Genomic DNA, 27,266 nt, shown 5'->3' on the forward strand with positions numbered 1-27,266 from the left:
ACACTTTTTATTGTTTATAAAACAACAAAATTATTTCGTATTCTGGCTTTGCTGCTCACCCTTGAAGTTTGAAAGAAAATTAACAGATGTCGCCCATTTCGTAATTTTCGCGAATACTTAAATCAGACAGTAAATTTTCAATTAACCTAATTGGCCATGTTAACCACAGTTAAATGTGATTTACTCTTCATTATTAAGAATGCTTTATGTGTTTGGTAGCAAATGATTAGGTTATAACGCAGTGGCTCCCAAACTATTTTTTTCAAAGACCATTTTCAAAATTTTTCTTGATAGACATAAAAAATTTTTCAACGCTGACCAATTAATAAACCAACTGAAATGGGGTGCTAATATCATTGAGCTCATTTTATTGCGGTTTTAAATTAAATTATCATTAGCAATTATCAAAATCAGTTGCATAGACAACGAAAGTGATGTACAAGATCAAATTCAAATGTCAGATGGTTTACAATTTTTTTCATATCGATGATTAAGAAGTTGAGATGTAAGTTCCATACAATGTTTTCGTTTTTTGTACATCTGTACAGCTATTCCCTTTATCAAATTATGACCTAACTCGAGTCTAAAACATCTTGAAGAAACTCTTAAAACTTTACTAAAAACATATTTAAAAATTACAAAGTAAAAAGCAATATAGTTAATATGTTTTCATTCCAATATGTATATTATACATTTTTTGGAAAATGTTTACACCTGAAATAAGTTGAGAATTTACTATTTTTACCTATTAATGTTACCTATTACCTTTTTACTTCTAAGCATGACTTATTGTAAACTATTCATTAATATTTTTTTTTTCAATATAAGATAATTTACAAAAATCTATAGTTTCATTTAATATTATTTACTGATGAAAGCCTATTCTGTATATTATGGCAGCTTCTAGATAATAAACAATAAAAATTTGTATTAGTTCCCTGACAGGTTTCTACGAACACCGCAAGATGGCATGAATTAAAATTTTCATTCATAGACAAAGAAAAACTAGACTGTGCTTTTGAAAAAAATTCGTGTTCCAATATTAGATTGAGATACAAAGTATGTCACAGTAGAGCTATCTCCATCCTTTTCATTTTTTTGTATTGTACTCCTTCCTTCGTTATATTTATCTACACCCTTACCTCGTTTCACCAATCACCGCACAGTGGAACAAAGAAACCACTACCTCAGACCAGAGGTTGTTTCTTTCTAAAATTGGCACATTTTTTCACTATAGAAATTATATATATTCAGCCGAATCGTATAGAATTATTATGTCTATGTTTTCATTGAATATTTTTGCCCCGTTTATTGCCCAAAATCGTTTTTAAACGTGAAATAATTATACCGAGGAATGGCAGTGTGAATTATCTGCGGGATTTCATAGCAATTATGAGAATAAAAACTAATTTCTACGCCTACTTATGAAATGTGAAACTAAGAATGAAATATGTATCTCAAAGTTGTATAAAGTCTAAATTCTCAATTATTATTTACTAAAACTTAACAAGGTGAAAATGTTCGTGATTATGCAACTTACATTGCATTTCATTGAAAAATACAATCTAATACTTTTACAACAACTTCATTTTTAAAACCATGATAATAGCAAACCACCAAACGATTTCGTATTATAATATATACTCCTAAGTTAAAACTTTATATTATCTCTGAGTTGAAAAGTTGTTAATTTACATCAACACAGTTGATTCCTCTTCTGACATCTATCAGCTGATTGCCATACCTGTGTCAAAAAAGGGCTTGCGCATTAAATTTCCAAATAATGAAATTAGAGGGGGAAAGGAAGGGGTTTTTAGAAATGGCGGACGTGTGTAGTGGTCAAAGTGTAATGGAATCGCAAATAGAAATGCAAAACAATGCAGTCGATCGATTAAAAAAACTTTATCCAGCAGTAAATGAAGATAAAACTCCTCTTCCTAGGGCATGGAGTACCAAGGATAAATATACCTATATAGGACTGTCCCAAAACAATTTGCGTGTGCACTATAAAGGTAAGATTTAGCATGTTTATAACGACTTGTCAGGGCTCAAATTAAATATTTTCGAAATGTCTAAGGATTTTTTGTAATTGAGGAGTTGTTAAAATACCTCTATCATAAGTCATCGACCTAGTATTTTCAAAAAGTTCTTTTGAATCAAACAAAGAAATCAGCTGATCATGGCAGCAAACGAAATCGCTAAATGATTGACTGTTGTTCGATTACTTCCGTGTTATTAATTCCAGCATAACGACATTAAACAGTTTAACATTTTGTTAATTCAATAAGTAAATTGTTTCATTCGACAGTGGGGTATCTTTAATGGACTTTAATTATATTTAAAACATATAGCAGTACAGCTGGTAATTGGGAGAAAACTTAAACATTTAGGTACAATGTCTTATTAATTCTTATTGCGAAATTATATTAGTTTAGAAAACTGGCTGTAGGTACCTACATGCACTTAGCTTCTTATAAATAAGGTCAAGGTTTCAGATCTTTTTTTATAATTTGTCATTAAAAATATTTTTTATTATTAGAACATACTAATTTTACATTATTCAAACAAAACCATTTCATTTCATATCAAATTGAACTTTTGCAACAATGTTATCTATTAATTTGTTTTGTCATTTTGACACATAATTTTTCTATTCTGATTATTCAAAAAGATCAGTGATTTATTAAATACTTAGAATTGGATATTTGGTTCATAGATCTTAGCTTGAGGTTTCTAATTTGAAGATACTGTGTTAATAGAAAATATGTGTGCGGAATATATTATACAGTTCACAAATAATTTGTTACTATTAGCTGAGCACAGAATATGAATAGGTTAAAACTATTAAAAATTAAATGAAACAAGTATCTGATTTTCCCTATTTTATCAGTAAATAAAAATTACTCGAGATAAATGTGTTTATTTGTACAAAAGGAAATAAAATGAAAGATTATAATCTTCATAGGCCAATGTTCTATCCAGTACTTTCTACGCTATTTTTTCACTTTTGAAATTTCCTTGGCACAAAGAGTTGCCTTTCCTAATGTTAATTAAAAGTTGCAACATTCATTTCAACATAATAATTTTAATGATACACTGTCTGACGAGCGTTTCGATAACCAAGTTATCGTCTTCAGAGACTGAAGGTGAACCTAATAACTTGACTGACCTGTTTCATACTGAATTTTCCTACCAATTATCCCGCGAAAATTAATTCCAGCGGGAATCTGCAAGGGACAAAGGGCTAATTTTTTACAGCCTACTCTATAGTTTAGTAGCATAAATGTGAAGGTTTTCCAGCTGGAATTAATTTTCGCGGGAGAAGGTTTATAGGTAGTAAAATTCAGTATAAAACAAGTAAATCAAGTTATTAGGTTTTAGTTTACCTTATGTGTGTGTCCCCTTTTCTTGCTACGACACTGGACAACCCAGTGTGTACAGCCTGTCTCAGCCTTTGTAGGTTGTTCCAATAACTGGTTTTGTCCTGATCTACTTTTTTTCCCAGCGCTTTTTCCATTGTTCTGTAGCAGATACAAAAGAAGGGTCCTGGTCGCATGAAGGGCTTGTCTGCCCCCCCGTGAGCTAGCTTATCAGCTAATTAATTTCCTTTCGCTCTGGTATGTCCGGGAATCATTTTATTTGGCAATGTCAAACGAGATTTCTGCTTGAAAAAATGCTTGGTACGCTGCCCAGGCTTTCAAAGTGTTTAGTTCTGTGCCCGTACACTCCTATTTCAGTTCCTTATGGTGTTTTGATCCCATTTGCTTTTACAGCTTATTATTGAGGTGAAGCTTTTCTCAAACTTATCAGCTATTTCATTTATTTAAAGAAGCCTCGCGTGGTTCCTTTAAGTGCAAGGCCTAGCTACGCCACTGCGTACACGGTTGACCCCTATTATTCATTTACGAAAAATTGCAATGAATAGGAATTAAAAAAAATACTATATTAGTCCTCAATACATTGATATCTGAGTTAACTCAAGGGCACTTTCAAAATGTTACGCATTTATGAAACTATGATTATGTGTATTTACTCATACTTATTTAATTGCTTATTAACAAATTTACTCAAATGTAATAATAACTTCATCTGTAATAATTTGTTATTCAACGCGTCGAAAATTGATCAAGGATATACACGTGTCTGTTTATTATAGATTAAAAAAATACGCATCTTTTACATAGGCGTCGATTCCTTGAGAATGTGTAATCAATGTAGGCGAAATGATTAACCAACCTTAGTTAGAATTAACAGAAAAACAAGTAAGAATTCTATTATTAGTTTTGTTTGTTTTTTATATTTTTTATTTATCAAGACCATAGATTTAATAAACACTTGTTCGGGCACTTTTTCAAGTGGTCCGAACTGCTGCTAGAGAGAGGCCAAACATCGATATACCACCTCATCTCTCTCTACTCTATTCTGATTAACAAATTTTGATTTTAATAGCGAATATAGACACTGGTACGATCAGAATTCCTCAACCCATCAAAATTTTGCTTCTTTACTGTTTTATTTTGGTTTAAATCTTTCGTCTCTTTTCTTCTTAGCCATAGGCTAGGTTTTGTCTGAAAATAAAACATTGTTGAAATTTAAGGTACATATTAATGAATGTTTTAATCCCCTGATCATTTTTTTTTGTTAATGTAAATCAAGACAAATGGAAATCCTCCACAACGAGGTCGTTTACAAGGTTCAATTAAACGCCCAGTGTTGTCAATTCGTTTGTCATCTGATACAGAGCTTCCTATAGCGCTGATTCTTGATACTGAAACATCGATTATCCATAAAAAAATCGACGGCCGCCACCACTTTTTACCCCTAATTGATATTCTGTAAAATGAGATGTTCTGATCCATCTTATCTGTTTCCCGCAACTCTGTTCCATTTCTTGAGACTGGTTATCGTCTTCAGTGTTTTGAAATTGTGAGGCTACAACGGCTTGGACCATGCCGGAAGTTCTCTATCTGTCAAATTGTTAATAAAACCACCATCTTCTTTGTTAAACAAAACGTTTGATTCCGGCGGTTCGATATAAATTATTTTGTCCCTTTTAATACCTAGCGGGCTCATATGATCATGGCCTAATATATCTGGATGTAGATAATTTTATTTCATGGATTAAGTGATAAAAGTATTAACGAAAAAGAAGACATTATTAACCAACATGTATATAGAATAAATAAATATCAGCAATACTAATAATTCTGTTTACTTTGATCTCAAGTTGAATATCTGCCTCAATCTGCCTACTCCTTCGAAATTCACCAAGGAAATGAAAAGCTGAAACTAAAAATATGGAATGATTAAAATAGAATTAGAAATTAATAGGTATGTATACCATCGAGGGCACCGTGGACACTAACACTATCACTGCCGGTCTTGATGGAAATTTAAGGGGATCTATTGGTGGGTTTAGTCTTTTTGGAGCACGTGGGGAGTATATTATTGGAGGGAGGGCTAATAAATACGTGGAGTCGGCTTCTCGGGGGGGCTTTAACAAGAAATTTTATTATTGGTCGAAGTGGTATTGATAAGAAGTAGATGATGAATGTGTTTCCAAATTGACGTTAATCTGTGGCTATCTTCCATTGTGTTCAGACAGTTTGAACGTTTCGATAGCTTCTCGAATAATCCTGGTTCTATTGGAATCGATTATGTGTTCGGTATGGACACGATGTTGGGCAAGAGAGGATTTAGCGACAGACAACAATTGTTTCTTTGCTCTAACAGAAATACGTCGATTAGTTTGGCCAATATAGCTATACGCAGGCCTTTTAGGCACATAGCCTTGAAAGGATTCCTTTCCACTCATCTATTTTTTCCTATTTTCTATGTTCATCATTTTTTGTTGCTCTAAATTTTGGTATTCTCTGTATTCTTTTGAATTTTATCATTTTGCTCGGTTCTGCTTCTCCAGATTCCTTATTTCATGATTTTTTTCTTCTCAGCCATAAAATTCTCTGTCTTGTTTACCTTCCTAGTATCCTATCGAGTATTTTTCTTTCCCATATATTTAAACTTTCTGCTTTATTAAGAATCCACGTTTAGCGTGGTTATCTCACTGTTGGTTTTATTGTTTTTTACATCTGTAGATTCGCTATTCTTCCAACCAATTTCCTCCTTGAAAACCACCCCAAGATATATATCAAGGATATTAAAATGGATATCTAAGTAGTATCATTGAAAAATTCTGTAGCTGATGGACTTGCTTCCAAGCCTTTTTCTTTCACACACACCCCAAGATATACATAACTTTGAACTGGTTCTAAGTTTATTGCTTTTTCTTCGTTCAGTTGTATTGACAAATTTCTCATTGATTTTTTCCTTTGTGGTGTTGTCATTATCATTATGTTCGATTTATCGTCGTGGAACTAAATGTTTCCTTTCATATTTTTTCTTTGTTATTTCGTTATCTATGAATCTTCCTACTTGTAGCGTTCTTTTTCGTCTGATTTTTCTTTATTTCTTAATTTTTTTTCAGTCGGAGGCATGAAATTGAATACTATGATAAATTATTATCTCTTTGTGCATGCCTCCGAATGTAATTCTGTTTATAATGTTGCAAAAAAGTGAAAAAACTACCGTGCTGATATTTATAGTGTACAATATACAGGTACATTGGTTTGGTACTGTTTCAATTTATGTTTCTGGTTTTAAGTACCTAATCATAATTTTTTTAAAATACCTTATCATTGAATTTTCATCTTGTTTCAGTCTTTTCAGTTGATTTTTAATTGTATTTATCCATGCAGGCGGGTTTTTTGTTTTTTTTTTAATTATTATTTTTTATTGAAATATTTTAAACACTTTGGTAGTACGTCTATGAATATGTGCATATATTTCTCGTTCTGTGCGTAAACGCTAAAAATAGTGCACCTAATTTTGAACAACCACCTTATTAATAAGTTTATTTGTTAACGTGTAAATTTTCTACAATTTGAATGGAATTTCTTTCATTTTGTTAATAAAACGTTTTTTAATTTATAAATATAAACATAAGCTAGAGGCATTTCTATTGGAAAAACTAGTACCAGTCATAATAAACCGTTGAAGTACAAAAAAAGTTATCTAATAAACAAAATCTTTAGATACAAGGGCCGTTTTTTCAACCTCCGATGAGCTATAAATAAAAGATAAGTTCATATAAAATAATAATTTTATTATCAAAAGATTGGTGATTGAGACATTTGTCATATCTGTGGACAAGCTTTTCAATACCTTCTTCAAAGAAAGTTGCCGCCAATGAATTCAAGTAGAGTACAAATCAGACCTTGAAATTTCTGGAAATTCCGTAGACAAAGCAGTAATGATGGATCTGCGGTTTTCTTTAACCAACCAACTCGTTGAACCAGGTCATCTGAAACGAAATTATGGACATCATCACGGCTATCTTCAAACTTTCGACACAATTCACGTACTCCATCACTCATCAAGTTTTCCCCATACACGCGACTAATTCTTCTGCTGCACTATGGTCTTCAGCTTGTAGAAAACGATTCACACTTGGCGGGAGCGTCAATAATGGCGAACATGTTTACGTGACTGTAGCACAACGCCGACTGACGCCTGAATATCAACAATGGCTGAGTGTTTAGCATCTGCACGGAGCGATCGAAGGTTGAAAACAAAACAGCCCACGTATTATTTCGATAAATAATAATTTTTTTGTTAGTCTAAATTTGTGTTTTTATTTAAATATTTTTATTTGTTTTTATTCTAGACTTGATTTCAATGGAGAATATTTTGATAAACAATAAAGCCGTATTCAATTATAAATATTTGTTTTTATTTGTCTATCTCAAAACTCAAGTAGCAACCCTTGTAATGACGTAACTGTAGACGAAAACTGGAACCACCACTACACTTCTGAAACGAAAAAATGCGAACCTAAAAATTCAAAGATAGTTTCATCGATTGGAAAAATCATGGCGATTGTTTTCTGGTATATTCATGGGGATTGTGTTCATCCAGTAACTTTAAAAAAATAAAACAATAACAATGATAATATTACGCATAATTGCTTGATAAGTTGACGCGAGAATGTACATCTGAATAAAAAGAAAATGCTTTTCCATCAGGAAAACACACGTTCTCGAGCTTCGGTGTACACCATGGCTAAAATTCACGTATTGCTTGACCTCCCATCGTAGTTACCAGATCTGAGCCCATTTGCAGGAAAGGAAAGGAGGAGAAAACGGTAACTATTATTTGGAAGGGTTGAAATTCATCACAGGACTAAATGTATAAACTTGAAAAGAGATTATGTTTAAAACTAAAAATGATGATCGTGTTTCTTTATCAGGTCGGAAACTTTTCGGATAACCCTCGTATATATCTACAAGTATTACATGTGCCAGTTTTTTTAATCTTCCTAAGTTTCGAAAATTGATTATAGATGTTGGTCGAATATTGTAGTTTCCCTTGAAATTTTGTTTTTTAACAGCAAATACATTTATGGTGTTATCTTAAGTATTAACTGCTTGTTCTATATATAATGGTAGATTAGCAACATTTCTTCTTTTTTAAATGCAAATTCCATTGATGTTATATAGCTTATCTTTAATTATTTGAAAAATCTTATCGGATTCAATTAACCAGCGGAAAAACATTATCATTATTAGAAGTTGAAATAGTTAAGCTTTATTAACAACAATAAATAAATTGATGTATAGATCCTGTAAAGATAAAGGAGCAATTTCAGATCAACTGCTTATTCTATGATCAGTATAATCGTAAATGATTAAAGAAGTTTTTTACGTAGCCAAAAGATCATTTTTAGTTTTAAGTTAAAATCCCAGTGCACGATTTTCGCATTTTCTGCTACAATTTCGATAAATAATCGTCGTCTATTTAGAAAAAGGTATCTGCTTTCCACAAAATCAATCGGGCGTACATTCCTCCTATACAATTCTTTCAAATACTCTTCGAGGAATGATTGGAATCGTTGTCTTGTTGGAAAATAAATTTTCTTTTGATCAGGCACTGGCCAGAACACAAACTCTTTTTTTTTTTTTAGACTTAAAAACCTTAAACTTTGACTCATCACTCCTTAAAACTCTCCCACTTTTCAAGAGACCAATTTTTATGGTCTTTAGTCCACTACAACTTTATTTTGACGTCTTGAAAGAGGTTTTTGAACTGGCACCCTTCTCTCAATCTCCCTTTCATTGTAGAAGTACTTAAAGGCAGATCCCAAGATTCATTGATCTGAGCTGCTATGTATGGGCCCGTGAGACGTGGGTCACGTTTACTGATCAATATCTTCAGCGGTTTTGTTTTTTCGAGGCCGCTCTGAACGTTTTCTTTCGCCAAAGCTTGTGATAGATGCATATTTTTCATGTTGTTTCTTGGTTTTGCGAGAATCAAAACAATTCACAACAAGATGTTTTGGCCGACGAAATATAAATCACAGCAAGTTCTTGCGTCCAACTGGGACTAAACTACAATCATAAACATCGAAAACTAATTCACAAAATATAAATATGAATGAATTATGAGGTAGGGAGAAATTTTTATTTGATTAAGTTAAAACTGGAAAAATAATACTTATTATACGTAATGCCGCGAATAAAACTCGAATTCAAATTGTTTTAATTTTTCTACAGATAAATGAGTATGCTGATGTGTCTCAAACAATTTGAAGTAAACTATATTTATAGTCCGGTCAATATAGATACTCAAAGTTACATAAATTCCCACAAAGTTGAAAATCAGTAAAATTGATTAAAATATAATTAAAATTTAAACGTTCCTCATCATTCCCGTGTATGGAAAACATTTTGTTCAATATCAAAGGTTAAAAAAATTGATTTTTTTTGCTATTTTCGGAAAAACGGTAAGTTTGATCATAAAAATACGTTAGACAAAAATTGTAGATCATAAAATTATCTAAAAAAATGTATTAATACTTTTTCCCTACGAGCCACTGTTTCTGAGGCATATTCCACAAGTTGTAATCATGTTTAATCTCTTTTTTATTCATTTTTTTTTTCATACCAAGCTTGAATCAAAATATCATGATAATCTACTAAACATATGGATGTTAATGCTCCCGATTTCTCATTGATAATAAGTTTTTCACCATACTCCAGTTTTAGTTGTAGCTTAATCGTTCTGTTACCCAAAGTCGTAGTTTCGCAAACATTCTGTATTTCGTTTAAACCTGGACAGACAGTTATCGTTATTTTCAATGTAAGTAAATATTTCCTCCATTGCCCGATTCGCAGCTTCGTCTTTAGGACTTTTAGCTCCAGTGGAAGGTTTCAATAGAGAAGAATAGAAATCGATGACATTTAGCTTCAGCAGCAACTAAATCATATTCAAATTAGAGTCGAGCAAGGACAGCTTTTGTTGTAGCATAGTCACGAGTTCGAACTACTTCCAGCATTGAATCTTTAAATTATAACGTACATACTTGGCTAATTCGACGGTAAAAATCTGAGTTTTTTTAAAACCTTTCTTTAATTCCTGGCCACCAAAGAAGCATAGTTTTTAAAAACAACAGGCTGATTCACTGCAACGTAATCTAGTACGAGAATATATGACTTTCGAATATAATTTTTACGAGAATTTCAGCAGAAATAAAAATTATTCTGAAATTTTTGTTATAAAACTCAAAACAGCACGATATAGGTTAGGGTAAACACGTGTTTTCACTACCAATTGGCGTTCAAGACTAACGGTATTTCATTTATAAAACCCTAGCCACGCACACAATTGAACAGGAGACAGTGTCTCAAGGTCACAATGACGTATACTTTGAGGGATTGGGTTTTATTTTCCCTGATATTCTTATACAATTTTTGTCTGAGGTATTTTCTTGATAAAACTTACAGTTTTCCTAAAAATCGCGACCTTTGACCTTGATTAAAATTTTTTTCATACACAGGAATGATGGGGAACATTCAAATTCTATGTTCAATTGTATTTTAAGCAATTTTACTGATTTACAACTTGGTAGGAATTCATGTAACTTCACTCTTTATTTTTTGGTCTAATTTGACCGGACTATAAATACTTATTCCATCTACGCCACATACTTAATACCGCGAATTTAACTCAAATTTAAGTTTGTTTTAATTTTTTTACAGATTAATGAATATGCTGATGTGTCTCAAACAATTCGAAGTAAACTATATTTAACTTATCTTTACAGGTCATGGAAAAACCCATAAAGATGCTGCTAGTGTACAAGCTACTCATCCCATCCCAGCTTCATGTGGTTTGTACTATTTTGAAGTGAAGATTGTCAGTAAAGGCAGAGATGGTTACATGGGTATTGGATTATCTGCTCAGGGGGTCAATATGAATCGTTTACCAGGTAGGACTAAGGATTAAATCTTTCTTGTCGTTCAAATATTGTAATATTTTTCTTCTTTATCCATACGATTTCTATTTGTGGTGTGAATTCATAAACACTTACACTAACTTATAATTCACTTATCACTATCACTTTACTCACTTGAATAATTTATTTAAATTCTTCTATTACTTTCTATTTCAGTCTGTTCACTACGACTATTTATTATAAACTGAACTAAACTGCGTTACACAAACTCCTTATATATCCAAAAGAATTCTAAAAACTTCTATAAAATAAAGAAACAAAACAAATAAATAAAAAGACCTTCCTAGAAATTATTCAAAAGACACAATGTAAATAAACAAAAAAACATCAAACGAATTCCGAGTATTTCAATTGTACACCAAAGGCTGCCGCGATCGCCGAATTTTAGAATTCCATAATAGCCGGACAGGGACGACTTAAGGACCCTTGCTCATAACAATATTGGAAGATAATGGAATGTACTATAGTTAGATAGTTAGTTTATTCACTCCATTCATACATAATTGGTACAGTTATTCGCAATCTTTACTATCGAAACCTATATAAAATTCGATAAGACCCAAATGTCTATTTATTGGGAGGGCATAGTGCAGGGACGCACTATTATATTATAAATCTGGTATTTTCCTTTTAGTTAAAAGAGAAATTAAAATTTATTTGGTATCAATACAGGGTATATTATAAGAAGCAACGAGTAGATAGAACAGATTTGAATAAAAAGGAGCTTATGCTCTAACATATGAAATAACTCAATTTATTTTCTTTTGAAATATAACCAAACAGAAATCTGTTCTATTCTATTCGGTCTGTTTCCCAAATAAATAGAACATACGAATTTAAACGAATACAAAACAAAGTTAATTGTCATTAGAATTTATTTTTGAAAAATATATTTATGTAAAAGCTTTTTACATTGATCCATAATAATAATTATATTTTTCCATAAGGTTGGGATAAACAATCATATGGATATCATGGAGATGATGGTCACTCCTTTTGTTCATCGGGAACGGGACAACCTTATGGCCCCACTTTTACCACTGGAGATGTTATTGGCTGTGGAGTAAACTTGATAGATAATACTTGTTTTTACACAAAAAACGGACATCACCTTGGTACTGCCTTTAGAGATCTTCCGGTGAGTAAAGATTAAAAAAAAATAGCGATTTGGAAAAAATGTTTACATGTGTTTATTAATTGTTTTTCAGCCTAATCTATATCCGACCGTTGGCTTACAAACCCCCGGTGAAGTGGTCGATGCAAATTTTGGTCAGGAACCTTTTGTTTTTGATATCGAAGACATGATGAGGGAACTCAGATCTCGAACTAGAACCGAAATAAATGATTTTATTGTGCCAGAAAGCCAAGGAGAATGGCAGGCCATATTAAATAAGTAAGAATGACATTTACTAAACAATTTAGTATCAAATACACAATAGAAATATATTCTTGAGTGATTTTAAATGATAAAATTTAATCAAATATCACAAATTAGAAAAACTTGAATTCTGGTGTATGTTTTAACACTGCAAACATGTATATTCAGTTAAATTTTCGTTTTATAAAAAATAGGATAATGAGGTAATCAAAATGTGTTGAAAAAAGATGTCGATGAGGCAAAATAATCAATCCAACAAGAAATAAATTCGTTCTTTATAATCAAATTTCATAATTATTTTTCAGGATGGTATCTACATATTTAATACACCACGGTTATTGCAATACAGCAGAGGCATTCGCCCACATAACTGAACAGCCATTTAATGAAGATATAGGATCGATTAAAAACAGGCAAAGTAAGGCTAGTTACTGTAAACTTTTCAGAACTATTAGAAAACTATCGATAATTCAAAACATGTAGAAAATTCACAGTTTATAAAACATAACACCTTTTTCCAAAGTCTTTCTTTGATAAAAACAGATTTTAGAGATATTTCGTTCCTATCTAAATGCAGTTGTTAATCCTGTGATGTGTTTGCACCATTAGTCTATGTGTGTTTTTTAATTTGGTGGCATAATATTTCGTGATTTCAGTTTTCCCAAACTAAAAGCATCTCAAGTTTCATATCCTGATACATCTAGCTAGTGCAGCTTCGTTGACAATTTTGACACATCCCTCCATCACCTTGGAATGACAGGAAAATCGTGGAAAATCTGGGGCATCTCTTGTCTGAACCATGTTCTTGATTCCATTACAATTTATTAAATCTATATACCCAGATGTATCAAAATTAAGAAGAGATATTTCAAACACATTCATCTGGTCTTGATTTCGTTATAATCATTTTAAGTCCAAGTTTCCTGATATGTGTCTTTGAGTCAGTTACTATTGATAGGAGAATATTTTCTGAGTTGGATTTCTTTGAATAACTGTATCAACGATGTTTCTATACTGTTTCCCATCTCATTGACTTATTAAGTCTAAAAATTTTATATTCTGTACCAATTTCAAAAATTTAGGAAATCATAGACTGTGTTTAAATTGGTTAGTTTAACAATCGGTTCACCTCTTCGTAAAAATGGTATTGAACTATCAAATATTATTAAAAAGATTTTAATATTTGAAATTACTTGATGAAATAATCAATTAGAATTATGTATTTTTAAGAAATATTGAAGTTGGTGCTGGCAGGCCGAATGGGCGAGGCAATTGAAAAAACGACTAGACTGTATCCAGGTCTTCTAGAAAATAACCAAAATTTATTATTTATGCTCAAATGTCGTCAGTTTGTCGAAATGGTGAATGGTTCGGACATAGAAATATGTCACAAGAAAAGTAATGTAGGTGGATTTTCACCTGTACAAATGTCCGTCATTCAGTCTACAAAATGTTTAAAAAATAAAAGTGGATCACAAGATGTAAGTTTATATTTAAATATATGAAATTCAAATATTTATATGTATTTAACTTTAATGAGCTTGTCTCAGAAAAATATCGGAAGTTACTTTTAAAAATTGATTATTAATTAATAATTGATTAATAATGAGATACAATTTTACAGAATGTTGAATGGACTTAATTAATCTTAATGGTAGAATTAACAAAATTAATTGAACGAAGTAAATTCATTGAATGAACAACAAAATTCATTGAACGAACAAACAAAATTCATTGAATGAACAAACAAAATTCGTTGAACAAACGAACTAAATTCATTTAACTAACGAACAAAATTCATGGAACTAAGTAAAGTAAAATGATCCAAGGGAGCTAAATCTGGTGAATAGGGTGTATGTGGTAGCATTCCACACTAGCTTTTTATCTAAATACGGCCGTTTTGCTTGATTTCATCGCTCAAACGTCGCAATAAGTTCGCATAATACTCTCCATTGATAGTTTTTCCTTTTTCAATGAAAATTATCCCACGCGCTTACGAAAAAACTGACGCCATGATCTTGCCTGCAGAAGGAACGGTCTTAACCTTCTTTGGAGCCGGTTCTTCCTTTTCAGTCCATTGTTTTGATCATTCTTTTATTTCGGGCGTGAAGTGATGGACCCACGTTTCATAAATGGCTAAGAAACGGCGCGTAAATTTGGCTTTATTTCTGTCAAACATTGACAAACACTCGATGGAAACATCTTTCTCGACGCTGCACTATTTATTGCTGCCAAACAAATACTAAAGAACTTGGCGTCTTCAAACTTGAAACATACGCTGTACACATTGTTTACTTTCTAATACAGTGGTGTTTGTCAAACAACTACCGCCATCTCTAGGTTAGGCCAGGTACTACTGTACTTAAATAGATGTTTGCTTCAATAATGTTGAAAAATATCTTCACGTTTATAAACCATTAATATATATACGGTTCTTTTTCTATTAGTCTGTGGAAGAAATGAATAGAAATAACACTGCCAGGAACGGTAACAACTGTACCAATGAATCACAATTAATCAATACAGAAGATTGTGAAATGGAAGAAATGGATGCTTCTGACGAAATTCAGAACGGACATGGAGATACTTGTATCAATGGCAAATCTAGTAATAATGGATATCAAAATGGTAGTAGTAGTAATAGTAATATTGATGACACCGGAGAAACAACACTCGCTACATGCTGTGATAATGAAGAAGAAGATATGGGTAAGTTTGTTCGAGCCGCATAAACAGCATTCAATAAATCAATAAGTTAAATTTGATTTTTCACTAAAACAACTCACAATTGGTAACTGTCGGAATGAAAATATTGTAACCAGCTTAGATAGGTTATTATCATTTCCCTTGTAATTTGCTCTGTTTACTGTTTACACCAGCGGTCCGCGCTCGGTTTTTTTTGGCTCAATATCTACTAAGTTTGCGTACATATCACAGCAAAGCTGGTCAATTTCTGGCCATAATATTATATCATAAAATGCATATTGACCCGAATTTACATAAACAGTGAGATTTGCGTAATTGGTTGGATCGAGTTCGGTTATTTGTTTCGTCACCTAACCGGTTTCTCGAAGTGGACCATCCTACACTCTTTGTTTCCCGTCCTTGAGGCGCGCCTACCTACGCACCAACGATTCGCATATATGCGTGGAGCGTGCGTTTGTAGACGCCAACAGTTTGATTAGTTTCATTTCGCTGCTGAGTGTCAGCGTGTACGGAAGTGTTTGTATACTATGCTGAGAGTTGAAGTGAATAATATTTAAACTTGTGAACGTGTGTTCGGTAATCAAAGAAATGTGATGGCAGCCAGTACGAGTAGCGGCAAAAAACGCAAAGTGTCAGACGAGCACAGATTATTCCAAGATAAGTGGACAAACTTATATTTCTTCATTTGCATTAAAGAAAAACCAATTTGTCTCGTTTGTAATGAATCAGTTTCTGTGTTGAAAGAAAACAATATCAAACGACATTATGATTCAAAACATTCCCCTTAAGTTTGCACATCTCCAAGCATTGATAAAGACCAGAAACCGAAAGAAGACAGTGAGGCAAGTGTAAAGGTGAGCTAAATGATTTCAGAAAAAATTGCACGAAGCTCAAAACCATTCGCTAACGGCGAATTCATAAAAGAATGCATGGAAGCAGCAGCAGAAGTTTTGTGTCTGTCTGTCTGACGTACGTTACCAAGTTATCGTCTTCAGAGAATGAAGATATATTGAGTGTCCAAAGACGATAACTTGGTTACCGAAACGCGCATCGAACAAAGTAATCGTAAATGTTGGTTTAGTGGTAGTAGAAACAGTGTGTTCATTATGAGTGTTATAAAATGCATAGTCAATTATAAGTTGGGGGATATATCTTTCAAAAATGCCCGGGCATTTATGTTTTTCCGAGAAAAATAAACAAACACTTATTAATGATGCTTATTGACGAATCTGGTTTTATGGTTTAATTTCTATTTATTTTTATATCTTGTGTAATGGGTCACTTTTTTTCCAGAACTTCATTACGGTGGATGTAGGCTTTATTTGACACAGTTTTAGCTAATGGTTCAAGAAGATTGGCTGCTGAGTGAATTGGGGAATACCAAATTCATTTCTATTTTTGAATTTCGTTACCATCACCTTTCTTTCTACAGTTTTCAGTGGAGAGAATGGAAGCTTCTCAATGAGAATAGCTTCCAAGTTATTGAACTTTGTGGTTATTGTGGCTCTATTCTAGAGCTGTAATTACATAATTCATTTTGTCAATATATATTTTTTTTATTTCTGGCTTAAAGTATGATTTTATAAATGCCCAAACGTTGGGCGCTTCAGGCAGATTTTGTGAATGCCTAACCCATTGGGCATTTACCTGCCCCACATCAGATTGTGGTTGAAGTACCTACAAGAATATGCAAGATAGAATTGGTTTGGCTGTAAAAGTACAACTGAGGGAAAAGATGTGGACTGAAAAATTTTAGAAAAACATCAAAATTTGAATTTTGAAATAAATAATTGACCCCAATATGTTGCAATGATTTATGTGATTGAAACATATTTACATAAAGTGATTAAATGTTATTGTTTTAGATGTAGATGTACCGTGCCGTAAAAATAATACAAAACAGTCTGTAGAAAGGATATTAGAATTTGGCAGAGAATTATACAGTATGAGCCAAAGGTTAAAAGCCGATAAAAATAGTAAAATCAACGAAAAAATGCTAGAAGTAAGAGTTACTTTACTAATATTATTTAATAAACATTTCGAACATTTATTTAATTACAGGACGCGTTTAGTTTATTAGCATATTCAAATCCATGGGCCAGCCCTGTTGGTTGGCAGTTAGAACCTACACAGAGGGAATCCGTATGTGCATCTTTAAATTCTGCAATTTTAGGTAAGTATATTCGGTTAAAAGTTACACGACTTTTGTAAATTAATAAACATGTACAGGTAACAATTTTCTTATCAGATCGAGAGAGAGACAGATTCGATGCAGGAAGCTCTGTTTAAGTTGGTCCTGATATAGGAGCTGCTCCTCTGCAAGGCTAGGGCTGTGGTGATTACATTGAAAATAACTTATTTATGTAGTTTAGGCAGTTGTGATTATTATTCATTGCCATTGTACAAAGGTTATATGTATTGTGATGATGTTGTATTATGCCTTTTCGAGAATTTTATCAATCATTTCATTGATATTGGTAAAAATTGATATGGACTGCAATTCTAATACGTTGTCGACGCTTAAATTTGGCGGATACAATTTCTAGGAAGCCTTTTTTTGTTTACGGTAAACTAGATAATTCCAGAAGTCGACAGTTCCAGAATTTGGCTTGAATATATGAAAGGGAGAGTCTGGCAATTGTAAGTCTGTAAAAAATTCGATGGTCATGATGTATTTGAAGTAAATCAGAAGTTTATGTTTTACTATGCGAGTCCATCAATGTAATTCATTTCTTCTTATATACTCATAGAGATTTGAAACGTTTCCATTTTTTATAACCAATTTCATCTTTGTAAGTAACTCGTTTTATTATTCAAGGTTAGAGCTACCTCGATTCCATACAGCAGAAATAAAAATATTTTAGATTGTCTAGAAAACGAGGCACTTTTCTCAAATCATTAATCTTTCAAGAGATGTTTTTGGAAATGGCATTAATAGCAATCAATTTTTGAACTTAATGTTGAAATAGTTTGAAACATCATTAATTCTACAAGATTTGCTTTGGTTTAGTCCTTTTTCTCTTTCTAAGAATGCACAGCAAGTTCAAAATAATTCACCCCCTAAAACAAATAGATGACAGTTGACCTGAAGAAGAAGAAAAGAGAGCTCTACTTTTAGTCAAAACGGTTCTTCTCGGTTTGGAGATATATTTTCCAATTTTGTTTGTGTTTTTTTGTATTTCTATTTGTTTTATTTTATTTTTTTTTTAATTTGGTTATTTATTGTTAGTTTAAATGGGGATCAGGTGGGGTATTATTCCCTAGCGTCGACCATTTGTCTGTCCTGGCTGAAAAGGGCAAAGCGAACGACCATTGGCCAGAAGAATACGAAAAGAGAACTTTAGTTTTAGTAAAAACGGTTCTTGTTGTTTTGGGGATATATTTTGTAATTCTTTTTTGTATTTCATTTTGTTTTTGGAATAAAAATTTTTCTGTTTAAATGGGGGTCGGTCGGGCGGGGCATTATTCCCTATCGTCGGCCATTTGGTTGGGAAACCGCAGAAAACCTGCAACATCGACAATTTCTTATAGGAAGCAAAATCAATTACTGTGCAATATGTTTTGTTATGAGGTTTATTAATGTTTTTCTTATTTATTTATACGTTATTTATTTCTATTGGAGGGGTCAATCGATAGACACTATATTTTACGTTCTTAATTTATTTAAACACTTCTCTCAACTAATTAATACAATTCACTTATCATTATCACTTAACTAACTAATTTATTTAAATTCCTCGATTACTTTTCACTACGACTACAAACAAGATTAACTGAATTCCGGATATTTCATCAAAGGCGACGCTTTCGCCGAATTTTAGAATTCTACTATATCCAAGCAGGACCGGCTCCAGGGCGGAGATGGGTTCGTAACAATAGTAACACCAAGGCTCTTTGAGGGCCGTAGTGCCGGTGGTAGTAGTAGTAAGTCAGAGCCATTGGCGTGTAACCAATACAAATCAGTAACGATCTCCATCAACCCAAGCGAATTGGCATAGCTACAATTTGTTAGAGAACATCTAGACTTTAAAGATCCTTCCATTGGTCGAATTTAATATTGCGAATTGAATCCAGATTTTACTAGTCAACGTGTCGAGACTCCTTTGCCATCTTACCCGAGCCTGTCTCTTCATTTTTATTTACTACAAGAGTTTAAAAAAAAAACAAATTTGGTATTATTGACATTGAATTTTATTAAATGTACTTTGTTATTAATCATATATTTTGTACACAATTACAGAATCAAATAATAAACCAAGGAAACCTCCGCTAGAGATCGCGATGGCGCATGCCCAGGAGTTGGTACGTTTGATGTCGTCATCGGGGCTCGGTTCATGTGCCTTCGCATCTCTCGTCGACATACTCGATCAGTGATGGCAGTTTTTTTACCTTAACCACTCCGAGCAAACGCAGGTGACGTACTTTATCCCGCAACAAATAGTCCAGAATAAGGGGCGAATACAAGTTCGCGGTAATTCGTTTGCCGCAAGAAGAATAGGTACTTACTCCTCAATTTTTTTTGTGAAGTTTTAATGTCGTGTATTTAAACGAAGTGTATTTATGGAAGAGGCAGTGGACCCATCGAAAAAAAAAAAAAATTAGTGGGTTATTCAGAACATCCTCAAATCTACGATATTTTTTATATATTACTATGACTATTTCTACTATAGATTTTGGTATACTTAAATTAAAAAGATACACACTTATAAAACTGCTTTTTTAACCCATTAGCGCCCGAAATTATTTTTTTTTTTTTTTCATTTATATATTTACTGGTCTATTAGAGTATTAACAATAAAAATAATACTCAAAAAAATTGAATTTATTAGATGCCACCGCATGGTACCACTGGGCTGTCAAGATACAATGAATTAACACAAAAGCACATCTTTATATCTTTGAAAATGAAAATGAAAACTTTTCTATTTTTATTTCGCGTTTCAAGCAAAATTTCTTTTATGTAGGTGCCACTGTTGTTTCTCATCGCTTCTCCTTGTTTTCCTCGACACCATTCTACTCTTCCATTAAGGTCCCCCATGTTATAATACTGTTGTCACTTCTATCCATTTCCGTTTATAAAATAATTATTCATGATTTTTTTTTATTGATTTTGATGATTTTACTTTCGGTATTTAGGTATTTATTCTTTCAGGTCTTTGACCTCCAAACAATATACTACAACTAGTGACCATGAAGTTTCCATTTCCGTTTATAAAATAATTATTCATGAATTTTTTGATAAAATAAGATTTTCAGTCTGTACTAGCCCAACGGTTCACACTGGGGCAAAACACCAAATTAATGAACATTGTAGTTTCATGGCCGTAAGAAAAAAAGTTAAACATCCATAATTTTAACAAGGAAACGGTTTCTGTATACAAATTTCAATTTTGATGTTTGGGGTGGCCTAGAAGAGACTTAATTGGAATCGTAAATTGATTCTACACCCTATTTCTAGCAACTTTTATTCGGAGCAAACGTATAAAATGGTTGCAGGGTTTTACGGCAAACCAAAACCCCTCTTTTTAAATATAAAAGTAGTAGGTACCCTTAAATTCAAAATAAATTTTTTTCGCACATAGGATCTCCTTTTTCTTAGGAATATTTTCGAATCTAAGATCGTGAATCCATTGTCCATATGCCCGGTTATAATCTTTGAAATCTATATGTGGAAAAATTAATAACTTCGTGTTCTTATTGCTATTAATGCTCATCCGATACTGAATTTTATTGACTTTATTGACTTTTGTTTTTACAATTTATTAAGCTCAAGAACAACTATAATATGTTCATAAAGTATAAACAAACATTAAAAAAAAAGAAACTGGAATTTATAGGGACAATATTTGAGAAAAGAGCTGCAAGGAAAAACTGCGACCTGCAAGTAATTATCAATGGAAAGTAAACTATAAACCTTGTAGTTAATTTCTGTGGTAGTAGATTTCGTTATGATTTTTTTTTTATGTTTTTCATTAAAAAGAATCCATAATATTTCAAGCTGCATAAACTTAAAGTTAAATTATCGTTATAAAGATACATTTTCCATGAACGAACGTTTTAATAAGATATCTTAAGGCAGAAATATTCAATTAAAAAAACTAACGATCGACAATGAAAATAGAAACCAAAAAGAACAGTTTAACCAAAAAAATATGGGGAAAATCGAAATTTCATATATCGGTCCACCAAATGCATATGTTCGCCCCACCTTGTGGCGTCTGTTGCATTGAGCATACCATCAAAGTGAACAGCTGGAAGAAGAGTCCTAGAAGTTTTTAAAGCTTCGCCGTAACGAGCTTGATATACCTATACTAACTTTGAATTGTAAATTTGTTGCTTTAGTACCCAACAGTTGCTTAGTGCAACATCTAATATCCATGTAAATATATTCCAATACCACTTTTTGCTTCTTATACCAACCCGGTAATTGGAAAAAATGCACATAAAAACAGTCTTATCCATATTTTGATGATGTTTGACGAGAAACCCCTGCATCTGTAGACGCCGTGGTGAGAACAAAATTATCTAGCCATTTAAATAAAGGTAATCCAGATTATTTTACCAAAACGTGCTGATATTTTTTTTTTTGGAAAAAGTTTTTATCAAGTAATTGGTATGATTTCTGAATCTGGTTTTCCATTATGGTTCATAGAGCAACATACTATAACAATTGTAGTTAACTAAATAGGTAAAACCCTGTAAACATGAATATTGTAGAGTGAATGTATATGACATAATTTTTTAATCATTACCACTAATGAAAATGCCTCCATGAGGATTTTAACCCAAAATTGACGAGGTAAACATCTGTTAAGTTCAAAGACCACATTTTATAGCCAAATCTAATCGTCTTACCACGGATGAACTGCTTTCATCCGTGGCAGGCATTCATTAGAGGACGAATCGTTCTCGCTTTATCTAAAGAATCTATTTTAGTATTACTTGCCAAATAGAGAAACCTTTGAATCTGTAAAAAACGATTTTGTCTCATAGAGTCTTCTGCAAGAGTTCTTCCTGTACCTTCTTGATTCTTTACCTTTACGGTTTCTGATCAATTATCTATTTGAATATCAATATCAATTTTCTATCAATTCTTCGTTTTTTCCTTGCATCTCTTTTGTTTCCTTTTACTGGCACTCTTTTTTTTCTAAATTCTGTTCTAATCTCTCTTCCTTTTTGTATTATTCATTTCAAATTCCACAGTAGGTCTGTTTTTTTGTTATTACCCTTGACCTATAAATTTAGCATAGTCATTTTCACCGGTCGTATCAACTTGTAGTGTAGTTTTTCCATGTCCTTTATAATCGTCCTCCTTTTCAGACTGTCAAATGCTTATTTGAAGTCGATGAAAAGCATTTGCATATTAATGTAGTGTTAATAGCTATTTTCGATCACTTGTTTTATAGTATGTATCGCATCTACTGCTGATTTTCTTTGACTAAAATCTTTTTGATATGCCCCTATTCCAGTCTTCCATTTATTAATGTTGTTAGTACTTTGTATAGGGTAATAAGCAAACTAATACCTCTATAATTGGGTTTGCTCCCGTCATTGTTGGTATAATCAATCCAGTAAACCACTTTCTCGGCATTGCTTCTGTTTCCCATACTTTTTCTATGATCTTGAATGTTTTGTGTCTTAGGTTATCTCCACTATATTTTATTAGTTCATTCACTATTTCGTCTGCTTCTCCTTTTTTATTGTTACACAAATATGCTACAATTTAAACAGTGACATTGTAATTGCTTATTCTAGAAATATGATTCACTTTTTTTGAAACACTTACATTTTAAGAAACTTCTTGTAAATGTTTCTATCGATAGCAACAACAATTCGATGAAAGTATTTTTACTAATTGTTACAAATTCGAGAAAACTGTATTGCATCCCATCACAGACTGAACTGGTTTAAAACAAAACTATTCTCACACCTTGACACGACAATAACTGACTAAATGTCGCGCTTTAAAAAAAAAGAAGTTAAGCTGTCACACCCTGTATTTAATACTGCATCTTAACTCCTTTAGGTTTTCAAATTTCACAGATTTTTGTTGTTGTGTTTCTATCAATTAAATTGAATTTTAGTTGCTTTAGAAGGGCTCAAAGCTTTTATTTTTTTATTAATTAAATTGAGGTATGTATCTTTTATAATTTAAATAAATTAACCAATATCTATATATTACAATAATTAATGTGTATTCATTTATTTCTAAATTTTTATTAAATTATAGAACAGTCTAAAATACTACTAAGAAGATTTTTGTTTTCATATTTGATCAAATTTAAATCCTGTGTGCTACTGAAACAGTCAAAATTATAATTAAAAATAAATATACAACGTGTTTCATAAATAATATAGAATATTGTAGTAGACGCCTCGTTACTCTATTTTAAAACGAAACGTTCTTATAAATATGTGTGATAAATATTGTAGTTAATGATATACTTAACCTAACCTCAATCCAAAATGCAAGCGGTTCAAAGATACCAGGGTTGTTACAACAACCTTGTATGATACAAACAGGCTGGTAAAATTACTTTGATAACTTACTTGAATTAAATTTACTCAACAGATTTTAATAAAATAATTTGCTCAAACACACTGTCGCTTATCTTTCTCCTATTTGATCTCATAATCAAGCCACCCTAAAAAAAAGTCTTTCTACAGAGCTAGGCAAGCAGGTGTCATATTTCAAGAATAACATCTTTACTGTAGGATATTTATTTAATGATTGCAGGCTGACATCATCATCCTTAAAATATTGTAATGATTAATAGTGGTGTTTGCATTTGCACTATCACTAGCTAGTGAGGAATCGGACTAATCATAGAACATTTAATAGGATTCAACTTTATGATCGTTTTTAAGTTTTCTCTCTTCTACAAGGAACATTTCCATAATATGTTTGCTATTTCCTTTTGGCATCCATTTTAATTTAAAAAAAGGATATGACACCGATGCCAAAATTGCATCTTTACATTTATTATCCTTCAAATCATGAAATTTTCCGAACCTAATTTCTAAGTTTTTTTAATGTTTCTATCAGTACTTAACAGTATATGGGATTCCATTTGTAATGAATGCAAGATTTTTTGTATCCCCATTAACTCAGGTAGCAGGCATCCATAAAATATTTCTTTATCTATCTCTAAGCTTTTGATACCGTCTGCTATGGGTTTTGTATAGTTGGTATATTCAATCCTAGTTGTCTTAAGGTTTCATTTAAAGTTTTCTGAACCTTCAAAAGATCCATAATACATTTATAATATGAATTCCATCTTGTTGGAGATATCCCGGTAGTTTCAAAATATATTTCAGACGCTTTGGGGGATCTGGAGCACAAATTCCAAATTGCTTGACATATAGCCATAGTTGCATCATACAGCTTTTTATATTTTTCTGAGATTCAAGAAATTCCTTTAAGAGGAATGTCTCATCGTCGTCATGTTCATCATTATTATCATTGTCGTCATCATTTTTAATTACTGAAATGTTTTTTACATCAGATGACGAGGAAAAAATTCCATCAGTAGCGTCCATTTCTAAATCAGATTTTTCATAAATTTTAAATGCTTTTAACATATTTCAGCGATTATCAGTTACAGTTTTTGTTATTTTTGTTACCCTCAAAATGATACTCTGATGTATATGTCAATAATCAGTTCTGCCACTTTGTCGAAGGTATGAGTTCCTTTAAATCTTCTACAAGCTATTTCTTTCAAATGTTTGAAGATCAATCCAATGAACAGTCGTACCTGTATAACTTCTCTTTGATAATGACCAATAGTTTTTAATTTTATTTTTAGATTTTTCTTATATTCTGAGCACATATCAGCAATTCTCTTGTTACATGTGCGACGGCACATAAATTTTGGTGGGTTTTGTAGTTTTTGACCCTTCAATTAGGGTCCTAAATGATTTATTTTCGACAATAGATATTGGTGACATTGTATCAATTATGAAATCTATAACCAACTTGTCTAAATTAATTTTATACTGGCAAAGAGTGCTTTGTATCAGTTTCTTAGAGTATTTGCACTAGTTTCATCATTGTGTGTGCCAATTTTTTTCTTTTTGGAGGTTCTGGCTTGGGATTTCAAATTTTCATACTCTGTCAATAGATCACCATGATCTTCACAAGAACCAGAGTCAGCTATTGCAATTTGTTTATTTATATACACCAATTATCTATGTATTACAAGACTAAGACTATGTAACAAATAAATTGGAAATAAAATTAACATGTTACTTTTATATGATTTAAAAAAATTTGTAGTCGAAATTGTTTCATGACCTTGGCAGGTACAGTTTTACCTTTCTTGCTAATGTCCTCATATCCAGCTAACTTTTCTTTACGTACACTGCAAATCCAGGCATCTGGTTTTTTCACTCTTTTTCTTCACTAGATGTTTTATTTGTAACTTTTCTGAAAGATTTCTTGTGACTGTCACCAGGAGATCCTACATCTGATTCATCATCAATTGTAAGGTATAAGTCTTTCTCCAGATCACTAGTTGTTACATAGTTCAATTTTTTCTTCGCCTTATTTGAAGTAGAGGTCTTACAAATATCGGCATATGAGGAACTTGAATTACCGTCCGATATATGTTTGTCCTCATCAGGATATATCCTCTCCAAGATTATTTAACCAAATAATAATGATTTGTGACATAAGAAGATAGGTGTAATTGAGAAGCCACATTTAGTTAGGGATACAATAATATATTACGGTTAAAACAGTAAAAACCTTAACTGACCTTTGTTTTAGTTTAAATTCTCATCATTTGACTGAAGTAAACTTAGTATCTTGATTGCCCTAGAAGTAAAATGTTCCATATTTGTTTGTCTAATAATCAAAACACTTTTATAATTATTACATCACTCTTGTAATAATTAATAACAGGAAAATTAACAGAATAAACAGTCCTAGTAAACTTCACAACACAAGAAGGTTATAAAGTTATTATTTTGTCTATGATACAAGCAGTAGTACATGTCCTATCCACCAAGAGTGTGACAGAGAGGAATTCGACGCTAAGTCCACTTGGTGCCTTTCACCTCTCTTACAAATGGTCATGGAGTTTTCTTTTTAAATCTCTTATCTTCGTTATTTATGGGACTAGGACGTAGTGATAAAAAATCAACATTAAGGACTTGGTCAGTATTAGTAAAGGCAGTAATAAACAAAAAATCCACGTGATAAAAAATTCTTATTCGTTTTTTGCTTTAGTTTTTAGGTTAGATCCAACATTATGACAAAAAAAAACGTGGAATAAGCATGTTTTCTCGTATTATTTCTAGTAGCGTCACAAGAAAAAATGAATTTCATTTATATGTCCTTTACAATTCAACATCCTGTATCTCATTAATGATTAGATTTATCACACATGTTTATAGGAACTTTTCGTTTTAAAATGAAGTAACGAAACGCTCACTACAATATTTTTGTTTGATGGAAATTGAAAACACTCTGTTTCTTCCTTAATAATTTTGTTTTTTGACTTATGGACTGCGGTTTTTTTTACTGACATGGTTATAAAAAGCAATTTAAAAAAAAATGGGCTCGACAGTTTGCAAATATGTAAATTTAAAATGAGTGTATATATATACGATGGTTTTTTTATATTTAGTTTTAATTTATACGTTGATGGTTGAAATTATATACTAATATTGAATATTATAATTGTATTTTTTAAATATTTTAATTTTTAATATCATCAGCCTGTGACGACGTTGACTAAAAATATTGCAAAAAATTTCTGTTCTTCATTCAAGAATTTTTTATAAGATTTGAATAAACGTATTTTTTGGGTAAATAAATGATTATAAATA

At 31.9% G+C, this 27,266-nt stretch overlaps 1 protein-coding gene across 1 annotated transcript; it reads left to right on the top strand.

Moving 5' to 3' along the window:
- Window positions 1–1,735: 1,735 nt before the first annotated feature.
- On the top strand, window positions 1,736–27,266 carry LOC130897633 (ran-binding protein 9). The gene is made up of 10 exons (XM_057806584.1): window positions 1,736–2,012; window positions 11,159–11,323; window positions 12,298–12,488; window positions 12,559–12,743; window positions 13,034–13,146; window positions 13,959–14,209; window positions 15,176–15,437; window positions 17,300–17,436; window positions 17,496–17,607; window positions 19,675–27,266. Exons 1-10 carry the CDS (start codon window positions 1,784–1,786, stop codon window positions 19,806–19,808), a joined length of 1,779 nt encoding a protein of 592 aa, XP_057662567.1. The 5' UTR covers window positions 1,736–1,783; the 3' UTR covers window positions 19,809–27,266.

The sequence above is a fragment of the Diorhabda carinulata genome, chromosome 8, assembly GCF_026250575.1.
Source record: "Diorhabda carinulata isolate Delta chromosome 8, icDioCari1.1, whole genome shotgun sequence".
In the NCBI taxonomy this organism is placed as follows: domain Eukaryota; kingdom Metazoa; phylum Arthropoda; class Insecta; order Coleoptera; family Chrysomelidae; genus Diorhabda; species Diorhabda carinulata.

Bases quoted from the DNA above. Each gene is read 5' to 3' on its own strand.
- LOC130897633 (XM_057806584.1), top strand. From the start codon at position 1,784: ATGAAATTAGAGGGGGAAAGGAAGGGGTTTTTAGAAATGGCGGACGTG. The intron at 2,013-11,158 runs GTAAGATTTAGC...TTATCTTTACAG, and splicing joins TTTGCGTGTGCACTATAAAG to GTCATGGAAAAACCCATAAA. The intron at 17,437-17,495 runs GTAAGAGTTACT...ATTTAATTACAG, and splicing joins TCAACGAAAAAATGCTAGAA to GACGCGTTTAGTTTATTAGC.